Source organism: Bos grunniens, chromosome 23, assembly GCF_055505025.1.
Source record: "Bos grunniens cultivar Pamir isolate PY7600 chromosome 23, Bosgru_T2T1.0, whole genome shotgun sequence".
In the NCBI taxonomy this organism is placed as follows: domain Eukaryota; kingdom Metazoa; phylum Chordata; class Mammalia; order Artiodactyla; family Bovidae; genus Bos; species Bos grunniens.
The window spans coordinates 31,470,548-31,486,494 of NC_141187.1; the positions used below are offsets into that span (position 1 = coordinate 31,470,548).

Here is a 15,947-nt window from a genome sequence, read left to right on the forward strand (position 1 = left end):
TCCAAAACTATGTTGAATAGTAATGGTGAAAGTGGGCACCCTTGTCTTGTTCCTGACTTTAGAGGAAATGCTTTCAATTTTTCACCATTGAGGATAGTGTTTGCTGTGGGTTTGTCATATATAGCTTTTATTATGTTGAGGTATGTTCCTTCTATTCCTGCTTTCTGGAGAGTTTTTATCATAAATGGGTGTTGAATTTTGTCAAAGGCTTTCTCTGCATCTATTGAGATAATCATATGGTTTTTATTTTTCAATTTGTTAATGTGGTGTATTACATTGATTGATTTGCGGATATTGAAGAATCCTTGCATCCCTGGGATAAAGCCCACTTGGTCATGGTGTATGATCTTTTTAATGTGTTGTTGGATTCTGATTGCTAGAATTTTGTTAAGGATTTTTGCATCTATGTTCATCAGTGATATTGGCCTGTAGTTTTCTTTTTTTGTGGGATCTTTGTCAGGTTTTGGTATCAGGGTGATGGTGGCCTCATAGAATGAGTTTGGAAGTTTACCTTCCTCTACAATTTTCTGGAAGAGTTTGAGCAGGATAGGTGTTAGCTCTTCTCTAAATTTTTGGTAGAATTCAGCTGTGAAGCCGTCTGGACCTGGGCTTTGGTTTGCTGGAAGATTTTTGATTACAGTTTCAATTTCTGTGCTTGTGATGGGTCTGTTAGATTTTCTATTTCTTCCTGGTCGAGTTTTGGAAAGTTGTACTTTTCTAAGAATTTGTCCATTTCTTCCTCGTTGTCCATTTTATTGGCATATAATTGTTGATAATAGTCTCTTATGATTCTTTGTATTTCTGTGTTGTCTGTTGTGATCTCTCCATTTTCGTTTCTAATTTTATTGATTTGATTTTTCTCCCTTTGTTTCTTGATGAGTCTGGCTAATGGTTTGTCAATTTTATTTATCCTTTCAAAGAACCAGCTTTTGGCTTTGTTGATTTTTGCTATGGTCTCTTTTGTTTCTTTTGCATTTATTTCTGCCCTAATTTTTAAGATTTCTTTCCTTCTACTAACCCTGGGGTTCTTCATTTCTTCCTTTTCTAGTTGCTTTAGGTGTAGAGTTAGGTTATTTATTTGACTTTTTTCTTGTTTCTTGAGGTGTGCCTGTATTGCTATGAACTTTCCCCTTAGGACTATAGAATATAGTGATTGCTATCACACAGAAATGGATAGTTAAAATTGTTTTATTGCTCAGCACAATTAAATAGGTATCATGAGGCAGTCAATTTGTGTTCATGTATTTTATTAAAGTAATTATTGATGGTATGTACTTCTGCGATTCATGGGGTCGCAAAGAGTCAGACACGACTGAGCAACTGATCTGATCTGATCTGATCTGATGTACTTCTAATTAAAAGGAGCTCTTATAACTTATGATTGATCATAAGCCAAGTTATAAAAACTTCATTCCATAATAGTGACCTCTGAGACACTGAATTGTCATGAACACAAAATGTCTGAATTACTTACCATGGCTATTAAGTCAAAGGTACATTAGGACTGTTTAATAAAAATATAAATCTTATGATCTTCAACTTATTGTTTTAGAGCTTTGGAAACAACATTCTCTTCCACAGATAACTGTTTTGACTTTGGATATCAGAGGCAATTATTAGAGACACTTTATTTAAATGATATCTGCTCAGGACAAAATTATTTCAAAAATCCATAGGTGTACTATTTATTTATTTATTTTACTTTACAATATTGTATTGGTTTTGCAATACATCAACTACTCAGCTACTACTCAAAAGAATACATTTGAATCAATTCTAATGAGATGGATGAAACTGGAACCTATTATACAGAGTGAAGTAAGCCAGAAAGAAAAACATAGGTGTACTATTAATGGTAAAATGATTTTACAGAGTTACATGCTATAATTTGAGTATTGAAAATGCATATTACTTAAAAGCAATTTTTATTTGAAATACATTCTCTACCTAGAGAAAAAATTCTAAAAAACTTTTTCTCATTTCCCTGTACTAATAGCTTTCCTTTATACTAAGTAACTTTTACATCTATTAAATTTCTTCAGGTGACATATCAGGATATTGACTAATTCTCCAACTATCTCTTTTACAGGATTTATCTATGGCACTTAACTAAAGTCAATCAGATATGGTCTGAATGGTTTAGCAAACTTTTCTGAATGATCTGGGTTTTCTAGCAACACTGGGAAATTTTGTTCAAATTGTTCAGAATAGTGAGTTAATAGTTGCTTTTTAATGTTTCTCTAGGGCAAAGACCTATCTGCAGGTTGATTTAAAGTCAGAACAAGTAGTAAGAATTTCTGACAAGTCTCAACCCCTCACCTGAAGTCACATGTTCAAGAGGGAGGAGTCCCATCGAGAATCTATACCTTAGTATATATCAGGAAAAGCAGAATTCACAGTGGCACTGCAGAGAAAACATGAACAAGCTGCAGCCCTGCAAAGCAAATGTCCACAGGATCTATTGTCCACAGTGTGGGCTCCACATTGGTCAAGAAGCAGAACGTAAGTGGAACTCTCTCTGGATCACAGTAATGTTAATCTTTAATATCTCTTGGAAAATAGTATGCCTGAGTTGGTAAAACAACTTGTAGGAAGTAAAAGAGAGAGAACTTGGACCGACAAAGACTGATTCCTCTGATTTTCTTTCAGGATGTTTAGAATAAATATAAATCTCTGTATAGAAATTCTCCTTTTTATCTTTATTATGAAGGAAATATTGCATAGTAAAGAGGAAGGCATGAAGTTATGTCTCAATTTGTGATTTCAGATATTTTCATCCAGCAGAAATAAAAGAGGGAAATGTAGATTAAATTAAAAATAAAGAATTGAAATGTAATATTTTCTTCATTAAGACTTTGAAGCTAGTAAAGACAGACAATTTTATTCCATTTCTAAACCTCATAGATGCATGAAAAATAATTTGAAGATTTCCTATGTTGAGATTTTAATAGGCAGAAGGATTCTTTTTACCTTCCTGAATTAATCTTTGGAGGCTACAGTGATATTGCAAAAAGTTAAGAAATTAACTTGTGTCATTGACTTAATTTTTTTTAATTTTTAGATTTCGTTTTCTTATAATTTTAACTGAAGCTCTGTTTTATTCAGAATTTAGGCACAATTACACACACAGACCTGTCTGTCATTAGATATTATATTGCTCTAATAGTGTGTGACAGCTTGCAATACATTTCAGAGTTATTTATTTCTTCCTGCGCAGGTAGGTCAATGATAGAACCCAGGCTCAAATCATGACTCTTGGAAAGCTATTTCTGAGAAAATTACCAAATGACTCTCTCAAAACAGCTATCTTAACCACTATACTCAATTACTCTTCTATATGTGTCCACTTTTGAATCACGGCCACAGTTTGAAGTAATTTCTTCCTAATATTCAAGAAATATATTTGAAATGTATAACAAACAAAGAAAGCACAGCTTTTTCTACTATATCTATACAGAGAGAGGCAAATCAGTGTGATATTTAACTTATTTTTCAATCATCTATTTTCTTTTAGTCATTTTTAATGGAAGCGTTCTGGATGTTATTTGTTGAGAAGTGATCATTTTATACCCCGTGATAGGGAAAAATGTATTGATAATCTGTTCGACTGTTAAAAGTTTTGACAGCTCTGATATGCTCATGCATGTCTAAAGGAACTCTATCTGTATCACACTACTAAATCATGATGAGTTTACTATTCCTTTGAATAGAAACTAATATTTTCAACTATTTTTCACCAAACTAAATAAATGTTATTTGAAACTATATAGATTAAATGAAAATTTTTCCATTCATCTGCCACCTTCTATCATCCTATTTAGACAATCATAAAATAGAAGCCTAAGTCTTTATCACTTATTAAAAAAAAAAGTGCTTACTAACAAAGTGATTGAATCTGCCTGCCAATGCAGGAGACTTGAGTTCAATCCCTGAGTCAGGAATATTCCCTGGAGTAGAAAATAGCAACCCACTCCAGTATTCTTGCCTGGCAAATTCCATGGACAGAGGAGTCTGGCAGGCTCACTAAGAGTAGGACACAACTGAGCAACTAACACTTTCATTTCACTTTCACTTTCAGTGACGTGAAATCACTTTCAGTGATTTTTCATCATTATTCATAGTGTGAAATTTTTTATTCAAAAATTATGTATACACAAGGGGATATACATATATATAAACATATACATACTTAGGTGAAATGCATTAGGTATTATAGACCACTGCGTAGATGGGGGGAGTTGTTAAACATTTACTCACATGGTGAATGATTATAATTTATTATTAGAATAACTGTAGTAACTAATGACTATTGAGATACCCTACATTCCAAGCATTGTTCTAAAAACTTTCCACTTATTCAATCTTCACCCCAACTCCAAATGATTTTTGTCCCCATTTTTACAGATGAGAAAACTGAGACCAGAAGTGTGATGTAACTCGTCTGAGATTGCACAGCTAAATAATTTGCAGAAATATAAACAAACTCTCTCTGCCTGTGCTGTCATACTCCATGCTACACTGGCCCTCTGTAAATCTCTCTATACATGATATCAAACAAAAAGAGATTATGAGTTCAGGCAATCCCTCTTTAAGCAATGAACATTCAAGAGGTAGTTAAAAGAATGAGCAGAACTTGCAGAATAAATAGGAGTCCAGAAAAGGAGAAGGGTTTCCAGGGCTTTAGATAGGAATGAATCTGACTTGTCAAAGTGAGAGGAGGCTAGTAGTCAATATGTGTAAAGTGATCTGTGAAATGAGAATGAGGCCTTGTGCAGGTTCATCTAGGCCATCTTAAAGAATTAGAATATTTCCTAAATGTAATGGAAAATGACTGGCTAGGTTTGGGCACATGGATAATGTGATTTTATTTAATCTTGTAAAAATGTAAAGGCATAAAACTAGAAGTAAGGAATAAAGATTATTGCCAGAATCTAGAATAGAGATTGGAGAAGGCAATGGCACCCCACCCCAGTACTCTTGCCTGGAAAATCCCATGGACGGAGGAGCCTCGTAGGCTGCAGTCCATGGCGTCGCTAAGAGTCGGACACGACTAAGCGACTTCACTTTCACTTTTCACTTTCATGCATTGGAGAAGGAAATGGTAACCCACTCCAGTGTTCTTGCTTGGAGAATCCCAGGGACGGGGGAGCCTGGTGGGCTGCCGGCTATGGGGTCGCACAGAGTCAGACATGACTGAAGCGACTTAGCAGCAGCAGAATAGAGATGACAGTGATTTGGATTAGGGCACTCATCATGTAAGTTTTTAGAGTGAGAGGACAATTAAAATATATTTTTGCATTAAAACTTACAAGTTTTGGTGATGTTACATATTGGAGATGACAGAGATAAACATGCCAAGAATAAATGCCAGATCTCCTGCATATCAAACTAGAAGACCAAAGGTGCTATTCACTAGGATATGCAAAAAAAAGGAATACTCTTCCTCATTCTAACATTAGCCAAATAATTATATCATATAGGTGAATCCACTGACCAAGTAAAATAGCATGTTCACTGTACATAGTCAATGAAAATTATAAATAATCATAGAAGCAAATCTATTCCAAACTTTCAAATTTACACAATGAGAAAATTCAGACCCTTAGTAAAACTCCATAAGTTTAATATAAAAATATATTCAACTCATCACCATAAAAGAACCTACAACAAATATCAGATTACTTGGCTGTAATTTTTACTAGTAATATAAATTTGTTACCTTTGTTTAGTTCTATATTTATTTAAATTATTCAGATAGTCTTTGTTGACAAGTTTCTCCTCTTCCTTTCCCTTCTCCTTTTCTTTCTCCTCCTCCCATTCATCCTCATCATCCTTCACCTTCTCCACCCGCTCTTCTTTTGGATTTGACACTGAAGGATTATGGACCAGAGAAATTATACTTCTCTACATGGCTTCATTCTGCTTGGCTTCTCTGACCATCCCAAACTGCAGACGGTCCTGTCAGGAGTTGTCACTGTCTTCTACTTAATTACCTTGGTCGGTAACACAGCCATCATTCTTGCATCTCTCCTGGATTCCCATCTCCACACACCAATGTACTTTTTCCTCCGGAATTTATCTCTCCTAGATCTGTGTTTCACAACCAGCATCATCCCCCAGATGCTGGTTAACTTGTGGGGACATGATAAGACCATCAGCTATGTGGGCTGCGTCATTCAGCTCTATGTTTACATGTGGTTTGGCTCCATTGAGTGCCTTCTCCTAGCTGTTATGTCCTATGATCGTTTTACAGCTATCTGTAAGCCCTTGCATTATTTGGTCATCATGAACCCACATTTATGCCTCAAGATGGTTATCACAGTCTGGAGTATTAGTCTGGCCAATTCTGTGGTATTATGTACACTCACCCTGAATTTGCCTAGATGTGGAAACAATCTTCTGGATCATTTCTTGTGTGAGTTGCCAGCTATGGTCAAGATAGCTTGCATAGACACCACAGCAGTTGAAATGTCTGTTTTTGCTTTAGGCATTGTCATTGTCCTTACACCACTCGTCCTTATTCTTATATCCTATGGCTACATCACCAAAGCTATGCTAAGAATGAAATCAAAAGCAGGCCAGAGAAAAGCAATTAATACCTGTGGATCTCATCTCACCGTAGTGTCCATCTTCTACGGAACTATTATCTACATGTACCTGCAATCAGGTAACAATGCCTCCAAGGACCAGGGTAAGTTCCTTACCCTCTTTTACACTATCATCACTCCAAGTCTCAACCCTCTCATTTATACGTTAAGGAATAAGGACATGAAAGATGCGCTGAAGAAGCTGATGAGAGTTGACCACAAATCTACAAAATCAAGGAGAAACTGGAAGTCATAGAAAAAAATTAGCGTGGATTTATCTCTGGGCTTTCTATTTTGTTCCATTGATCTATATTTCTGTCTTTGTGCCAGTACCATACTGTCTCAATGACTGTGGCTTTGTAGTAGAGCCTGAAGTCAGGTAGGTTGATTCCTCCAGTTCCATTCTTTTTTCTCAAGATCGCTTTGGCTATTCGAGGTTTTTTGTATTTCCATACAAATTGTGAAATTATTTGTTCTAGCTCTGTGAAGAATACTGTTGGTAGCTTGATAGGGATTGCACTGAATCTATAAATTGCTTTGGGTAATATACTCATTTTTACTATATTGATTCTTCCAATCCATGAACATGGTATATTTCTCCATCTATTAGTGTCCTCTTTGATTTCTTTCACCAGTGTTTTATAATTTTCTACATATAGGTCTTTAGTTTCTTTAGGTAGATATATTCCTAAGTATTTTATTCTTTTTGTTGCAATGGTGAATGGAATTGTTTCCTTAATTTCTCTTTCTGTTTTCTCATTATTAGTGTATAGGAATGCAAGGGATTTCTGTGTGTTGATTTTATATCCTGCAACTTTACTATAGTCATTGATTAGTTCTAGTAATTTTCTGGTGGAATCTTTAGGGTTTTCTATGTAGAGGATCATGTCATCTGCAAATAGTGAGAGTTTTACTTCTTCTTTTCCAATTTGGATTCCTTTTATTGCTTTTTCTGCTCTGATTGCTGTGGCCAAAACTTCCAAAACTATGTTGAATAGTAATGGTGAAAGTGGGCACCCTTGTCTTGTTCCTGACTTTAGAGGAAATGCTTTCAATTTTTCACCATTGAGGATAATGTTAGCTGTGGGTTTGTCATATATAGCTTTTATTATGTTGAGGTATGTTCCTTCTATTCCTGCTTTCTGGAGAGTTTTTATCATAAATGGATGTTGAATTTTGTCAAAGGCCTTCTCTGCATCTATTGAGATAATCATATGGTTTTTATTTTTCAATTTGTTAATGTGGTGTATTACATTGATTGATTTGCGGATATTGAAGAATCCTTGCATCCCTGGGATAAAGCCCACTTGATCATGGTGAATGATCTTTTTAATGTGTTGTTGGATTCTGATTGCTAGAATTTTGTTAAGGATTTTTGCATCTGTGTTCATCAGTGATATTGGCCTGTAGTTTTCTTTTTTTGTGGGATCTTTGTCAGGTTTTGGTATTAGGGTGATGGTGGCCTCATAGAATGAGTTTGGAAGTTTACCTTCCTCTACAATTTTCTGGAAGAGTTTGAGTAGGATAGGTGTTAGCTCTTCTCTAAATTTTTGGTAGAATTCAGCTGTGAAGCCATCTGGACCTGGGCTTTTGTTTGCTGGAAGATTTTTTATTACAGTTTCAATTTCCGTGCTTGTGATGGGTCTGTTAAGATTTTCTATTTCTTCCTGGTCCAGTTTTGGAAAGTTGTACTTTTCTAAGAATTTGTCCATTTCTTCCACGTTGTCCATTTTATTGGCATATAATTGTTGATAGTAGTCTCTTATGATTCTTTGTATTTCTGTGTTGTCTGTTGTGATCTCTCCATTTTCGTTTCTAATTTTGTTGATTTGATTTTTCTCCCTTTGTTTCTTGATGAGTCTGGCTAATGGTTTGTCGATTTTATTTATCCTTTCAAAGAACCAGCTTTTGGTTTTGTTGATTTTTGCTATGGTCTCTTTTGTTTCTTTTGCATTTATTTCTGCTCTAATTTTTAAGATTTCTTTCCTTCTACTAACCCTGGGGTTCTTCATTTCTTCCTTTTCTAGTTGCTTTAGGTGTAGAGTTAGGTTATTTATTTGACTTTTTTCTTGTTTCTTGAGGTGTGCCTGTATTGCTATGAACTTTCCCCTTAGGACTGCTTTTACCGTGTCCCACAGGTTTTGGGTTGTTGTGTTTTCATTTTCATTCGTTTCTATGCAAATTTTGATTTCTTTTTTGATTTCTTCTGTGGTTTGTTGGTTATTCAGCAGCGTGTTGTTCAGCCTCCATATGCTGGAATTTTTAATAGATTTTTCTCCTGTAATTGAGATCTAATCTTACTGCATTGTGGTCAGAAAAAATGCTTGGAATGATTTCTATTTTTTTGAATTTACCAAGGCTAGCTTTATGGCCCAGGATGTGATCTATCCTGGAGAAGGTTCCATGTGCACTTGATAAAAAGGTGAAATTCATTGTTTTGGGATGAAATGTCCTATAGATATCAATTAGGTCTAACTGGTCTATTGTATCATTTAAAGTTTGTGTTTCCTTGTTAATTTTCTGTTTAGTTGATCTATCCGTAGGTGTGAGTGGGGTATTAAAGTCTCCCACTATTATTGTGTTATTGTTAATTTCTCCTTTCATACTTGTTAGCATTTGTCTTACGTACTGTGGTGCTCCCATGTTGGGTGCATATATATTTATAATTGTTATATCTTCTTCTTGGATTGATCCTTTGATCATTATGTAGTGACCTTCTTTGTCTCTTTTCACAGCCTTTGTTTTAAAGTCTATTTTATCTGATATGAGTATTGCTACTCCTGCTTTCTTTCGGTCCCTATTTGCATGGAAAATCTTTTTCCAGCCCTTCACTTTCAGTCCGTATGTGTCCCCTGTTTTGAGGTGGGTTTCTTGTAGACAATATATGTAGGGGTCTTGTTTTTGTATCCATTCCGCCAGTCTTTGTCTTTTGGTTGGGACATTCAACCCATTTACATTTAAGGTAATTACTGATAAGTATGATCCCGTTGCCATTTACTTTATTGTTTTTGGTTTGAGTTTATACACTGTTTTTGTGTTTCCTGTCTAGAGAATATCCTTTAGTATTTGTTGGAGAGCTGGTTTGGTGGTGCAGAATTCTCTCAGCTTTTGCTTGTCTGAAAAGCTTTTGATTTCTCCTTCATACTTGAATGAGATCCTTGCTGGGTATAATAATCTGGGCTGTAGGTTATTTTCTTTCATCATTTTAAGTATGTCTTGCCATTCCCTCCTGGCTTGAAGAGTTTCTATTGAAAGATCAGCTGTTATCCTTATGGGATTCCCTTGTGTGTTATTTGTTGTTTTTCCCTTGCTGCTTTTAATATTTGTTCTTTGTGTTTGATCTTTGTTAATTTGATTAATATGTGTCTTGGGGTGTTTCGCCTTGGGTTTATCCTGTTTGGGACTCTCTGGGTTTCTTGGACTTGAGTGATTATTTCCTTCCCCATTTTAGGGAAGTTTTCCACTATTATCTCCTCAAGTATTTTCTCATGGTCTTTCTTTTTGTCTTCTTCTTCTGGAACCCCTATGATTCGAATGTTGTAGTGTTTAATATTGTCCTGGAGGTCTCTGAGATTGTCCTCATTTCTTTTAATTCGTTTTTCTTTTATCCTCTCTGATTCATTTATTTCTACCATTCTATCTTCTAATTCACTAATCCTATCTTCTGCCTCTGTTATTCTACTATTTGTTGCCTCCAGAGTGTTTTTAATTTCATTTATTGCATTATTCATGATATATTGACTCTTTTTTATTTCTTCTAGGTCCTTGTTAAACCTTTCTTGCATCTTCTCAATCCTTGTCTCCAGGCTATTTATCTGTGATTCCATTTTAGTTTCAAGATTTTGGATCAATTTCACTATCATTATTTGGAATTCTTTATCAGGTAGATTCCCTATCTCTTCCTCTTTTGTTTGGTTTGGTGGGCATTTATCCTGTTCCTTTATCTGCTGAGGATTCCTCTGTCTTTTCATCTTGTTTAAATTGCTGAGTTTGGGGTGTCCTTTCTGTATTCTGGCAGTTTGTGGAGTTCTCTTTATTATGGCGTTTCCTCACTGTGTTTGGGTTTGTACAGGTGGCTTGTCAAGGTTTCCTGGTTAGGGAAGCTTGTTTCGGTGTTCTGGTGGGTGGAGCTGTATTTCTTCTCTCTCCTTTCGAAGAGTTGGGTTGCTTTTCTGGGTGCCTGATGTCCTCTGCCGGCATTCAGAAGTTGTTTTGTGGAATTTACTCGACGTTTAAATGCTCTTTTGATGAATTTGTGGGGGAGAAAGTGTTCTCCCCGTCCTACTCCTCCGCCATCTTGGCTCCTCCCCCTACCACAGCTTTCTTATCCATTCCTCTGCCAGTGGACATCTAGCTTGCTTCCATATCCTAGCTTTGTAAACAGTGCTGTGATGAACGTTGGGGTACACGTGTCTCTTTCAATTCTGGTTTCCTCGGTGTGTATGCCCAGCAGTGGGATTGCTGGGTCGTATGGCAGTTCTATTTCCAGTTTTTTAAGGAATTCCCACCAACAGTGTAAGAGGGTTCCCTTTTCTCTGCACCCTCTCCAGCATTTATTGTTTGTAGCAGCCATTCTGACTGGCATGAGATGGTACCTCACTGTGGTTTTGATTTGCATTTCTTTGATACTCAGTGATGTTGAGCATCTTTTCATGTGCTTGTTAGCCATCTGTATAAAATTATTTTAATACTAGAAAGTATGCAATTACAGCCTTCAACAAATATTAAGTGAGTCCCTACTTTTTGTCACTACTAAAATAGATACTGGAGATACAGCAGAGATCAAAAATCTGCTGACAGATTTTACAGAAATATCATTAAATGAATCAATAAACAATTTTCCTGACTTGGAAGAATTTTTTTTAATTTCATGCTACAGAGTAGGTTATCAATATGTTAATTGCTGATCTACAATTAAATATATAGATCAATGGTTGAAAAATCAGGAAATTGTAATCTGAGAATCTCTTATACTTATGTTTAAGAGACAAAGGTGTCTCTAAGAAGGTAAAACCATTTTATCAACAAATTCATTTTCTCATAGCAAGATTTATTCTGATGTATTTTTTAAAAGATGATATGTAATGGAATCATCTATAGGATTTTTTTTAAGCCACACAGCAATGCCACCTCCCGAAGAAATGAATTATATTTGTCTAAAGACTAGTGCTCAGACAAGATTGAAAACAAAAGCCCTATAAAATTAGAAAATCTAGAATAGGATGCTCAGAAATTTGGGTCAGTCCATCATTTCATGTACTCTTTACAGAGGAACCTGGAAGGCTGCAGTCCATGGGGTCGCTGAGGGTTGAACACGACTGAGTGACTTCACTTTCACTTTCACTTTTCACTTTCATGCATTGGAGAAGGAAATGGCAACCCAGTCCAGTGTTCTTGCCTGGAGAATTCCAGGGATGGGAGAGCCTGGTGGGCTGCCATCTATGGTCTCACAGAGTTGGACAAGACTGAAGTGACTTAGCAGCAGCAGCAGCAGTTTTTCTGGAGAAGGCAATGGCAACTGACTCCAGTACTCTTGCCTGGAAAATCCCATGGATGGAGGAGCCTGGTGGGCTGCAGTCCATGGGGTCACTAAGCGTCGGACACGACTGAACGACTTCACTTTCACTTCATATTTTTGTGGGTTAACATTTTGTAGTGTAGTGCCAAAATTGCAGGTGCAAAGAAAGAAATAGATACAGTGACTTTGATGGCAGCAAAGATGTTGAAAGTAACATCTTTACTTTTAAAAAGTAAAAAAGATATATTAAGTGTGGGCCGTGAAATGCCCACTGAAAGTCTGCAATAAAAAAACTCACTAGCAAATAATCCTATGTCCAAGTAAATTGTCTTTTATATATGAAAGAAACAGAAATTTTCTGATATGAAATAGCTCAGATAGTAGACAATTCATGTAATTTCTTAAATTTTTCAGCATTAATGCAGTCAAGCAAGAGATCAATGAGAGTGTCAAATATCCAAGAACCAAGAGACTAAAGAAAAATTGTTACCAGTATGTGAAATATGTTGTTGATTTGTACTCAGAATCCAATTTAGCATCACACTGTCTGGTTTCTTGTACTATAAGGGCTAGAAAGTGAAAACTATTAGATATATTCATGTAAGAATTTAAAGGGGGAGGCAGGTACAGACTGTTCTCTGAAGTATTCTTTTCTAGAAAGTGAAGATGTAAAGATACCAGTATTTCATCTCTAGATTAATGGTTGTCAAGATGCAGATTGGATGGCAGTGTCAGCCAGATTCTCTGTTGCAGGGTGCTTAATTAATTTAGAAAAGACTAGTTACAAAAAAAAAAAAGCTTGAACTAACACTATGTTTAATCATGAAATAATGAATATTTTCCTCCTGAATTCAGGAACAAGACAAACACAAATTCAATTTAAAACTGTAGTAGAGACAGTAACAAGAATTAATAAGTGAAGTTGAATGGTAGCTCGATACAAGGTGAAAATTTAAACCAAATTATATTTCCATATGAGCAATAACAATTGAAAATTGAAAGTGTAAAATAATATCAGTTACAATAGCATCTTAAATAGAATAAATTTAAATGAATGATGTACAAGACCTCTACTTTGAAAACTACTAAACATCACTAAGAGAACTCAAAGAAGGCCTAAATAAATATGGGGCTAGACCATGTTCGTGGACTGGAAGACATAATATTGTTATAATGTCAATTTTCCCCAAACTGATCTCCAGATTCAAAATATCTCCAACTAAGTAGGCAGAATAATGGCTCCCCCAGAGAGGTCCTCATTCTATCCCTTTGAACTTGTGAATATATTATGTGATGCAGTAAGAAAGAGTTAAAGTTTCAGATGGAATTAAGGCTGGTATTCAGAAACCTTAAAATACGGAGAGGGTTCTGAATTATATGGATGGACACAATACAACCAGAAGCATCCTTAAATGAAGGAAAAAGGATGCAGGAGAGTCAATGTGATCAATGTGAGAAACGCTAGACTGGCCATTCCTAGCTTAAAGAGGGGAGGAATCCGTACGCCAATGACCATGGCAGCCCCTAGAAACTGGAAAGTGCAAGAAAATGAATTCTTCCTAGTGCCTCCAGAAAATAATGCAACCCTACCAACACCTTGTGATTTTCTCAGGGATATCCATTTTGGACGTCCAGTCTCCAAAAATGTAAGATTATAAATTCATGTTATTTAAAGCCACTAAGTTTCTGGTAGTTTGGAACAGCAGCAATAGGAAACCAATAAATCAACCAATTTTTTTTTTTAAGAAATTCACCAGCTGATTGTAAAACTGACATGGAAATGCAAAAACCTACACTATCCCCAAATCTTCATAGAAGAACAAAACTGGAGGAATGACATCACCTGATTCCTAGATTTACTATAAAACTGCACCAATCAGGACAGTGCAGTATTGGCCTAACCATACACAAATAGGTCAATAGAGAGCTCAGAAATGGATGTATAGGGTCAACTGACTTTTTGCAAAGGTGTCAAAATTTAATAAGAAAAAGATAATCTTTCAATGAATGGCGTTGAAATTACTGGATATTCTATGGAAAATACTGACGTTCAACTTCTACCTCACACCATACAGAAAACTTTAACTTGAAATGAATCCCTGACTAAAAATAAAAGCTAAAATATAAAGCTTCTAGAATAAAATATAGAGAAATATCTTCATAAGCTTAGAGTAGGTAAAGACTAATCATAAAAGAAAAATTCATGTGTTGAACTTTTTAAAATTAAAGCTTTGTCTCTTCCAAAGACACCACTAAGCAATTAGAAAAGCAAGCCATAGTCTAAGGTTCCTGCATATTCAGGATGATCTGTGCAATCACCAACAGACAGCACTGCCTTTGTGAAACTCTGGGAGTCCAATGAGAAGTACCAGCACATCACTGGAGCAGAGACAAATACAAGATGGACACACTGATGAGGTTAAGAAGAACAGTTTTACTTTACTACCTACCACCTCTCCTCCAAGGTGTCACAGCTTAGTGCCAAAGGAGACTTCCTTAGCCTGTGATTTCTCCACTGGGAGAATGTGAGAGTACCTGAGTGAGCAACCGGCTTCCCTAGCTGTGCAACAAAGACACTGACAAACAAACGACTTCTTTCTCACCAAATTCAGTATGCTGAGATGTGCTGCAAGACTCGGGGAGTGGTGACCGTGAGGAAGGAAGAGCCTGAAAAAGCAGCAGCTAGGAGAAGGCGATGGCACCCCACTCCAGTACTATTGCCTGGAAAGTCCCATGGATGGAGGAGCCTGGTAGGCTGCAGTCTATGGGGTCACTAAGAGTCGGGAACTGCTGAGCGACTTCACTTTTACTTTTCACTTTCATGCACTGGAGAAGGAGGTGGCAACCCACTCCAGTGTTCTTGCCTGGAGAATCCCGGAGACCGGGGAGTCTGGTGGGCTGCCGTCTATGGGGTCGCACAGAGTCGGACATGACTGAAGCGACTTAGCAGCAGCAGCAGGACCCTTGGAGGGCAACAAAAAGATGCAGTTCCTACTAAATGCATTGCAGGCTCCATCAGCAAAAAAAGAGGACAAAAATTTAAAAAGTATGAAAAAGACATTACAACTGCTACCACACAAAATAGATAGGATCAAAAAACACTATACCAATAAATTGAACTACTTAGAAGAAACAGTTAATTTCTAAAAACATACAACCTACCAAGATTGAATTAGAAAGAAATATTGGTAGAAAATCTAACAGACCAATTACTAGTAAAGACATTGAATCATATATGACAAGCCCAGAGCAAACACCATACTCACTAGTACAAGGTTGTAAGCTTTTCCTCTAGTATCAAGGGCAAGACAATGATGACCACTCTTGCCACTTCTATCAATATAGTTGGGAAATCCTAGAAAAGGAAAAGAAATGAAAAGCATCCAAATCAGAAAGTGAGAAGTAAAACTGTCTCTGCAGATGACATGATCTTTGATATAGAAAATCCTAAAGACCTAACGAAAAAAACTCCAAGAACTAATAGACAAATTCTGTGAAGTTGCACATAGAAAAAATACAGGCTATTTAGACATTCTCCACATATGTAGGGGAGTGTGTCAATGTATAAATTATATCCTAATGCAGGTATGTGATGAACACAGAATTCAAGACCATGATTCCCCTGGGAGTCGGGCAGGAAGACAGACTGGACAGTGTGAAGCCACATAGGCAGCTCTAAGCTATTAGAAAATTTTCAGCTCTTGAACAGAAGGGCAGGCTGAAATGTATTCACAGTATTATCCTTAATTTATTGAAAATGAAACAGTGATTATATAGCTCATGAACCTAGAATTTTAATTATTCCATGATTTTTTAATCATATATCTTATTTCCTATGGACA

The 15,947-nt window shown here is 36.2% G+C and overlaps 1 protein-coding gene and 1 pseudogene across 2 annotated transcripts in view; one reads left to right on the plus strand and one right to left on the minus strand.

Annotated features, from left to right (window-relative positions):
• The window catches only part of LOC147347261 (olfactory receptor 2J3-like), a 148,439-nt pseudogene that overhangs the window by 54,642 nt on the left and 77,850 nt on the right, over positions 1 to 15,947 (minus strand). Inside the window, exon 3 of the transcript XR_015152211.1 lies at positions 15,372 to 15,460. The product of XR_015152211.1 is annotated as an olfactory receptor 2J3-like (transcript). The remainder of the gene's footprint in view (positions 1 to 15,371; positions 15,461 to 15,947) is intronic.
• On the plus strand, positions 4,583 to 12,062 carry LOC147347264 (olfactory receptor 2W1-like). Its single transcript, XM_086369711.1, has one exon. It carries the CDS (start codon positions 5,881 to 5,883, stop codon positions 6,841 to 6,843), a length of 963 nt encoding a protein of 320 aa, XP_086225837.1. The 5' UTR covers positions 4,583 to 5,880; the 3' UTR covers positions 6,844 to 12,062.

What these genes read in the sequence shown, in the direction of transcription:
- LOC147347264 (XM_086369711.1), top strand. Translation starts at nt 5,881, where the DNA reads ATGGACCAGAGAAATTATACTTCTCTACATGGCTTCATTCTGCTTGGC.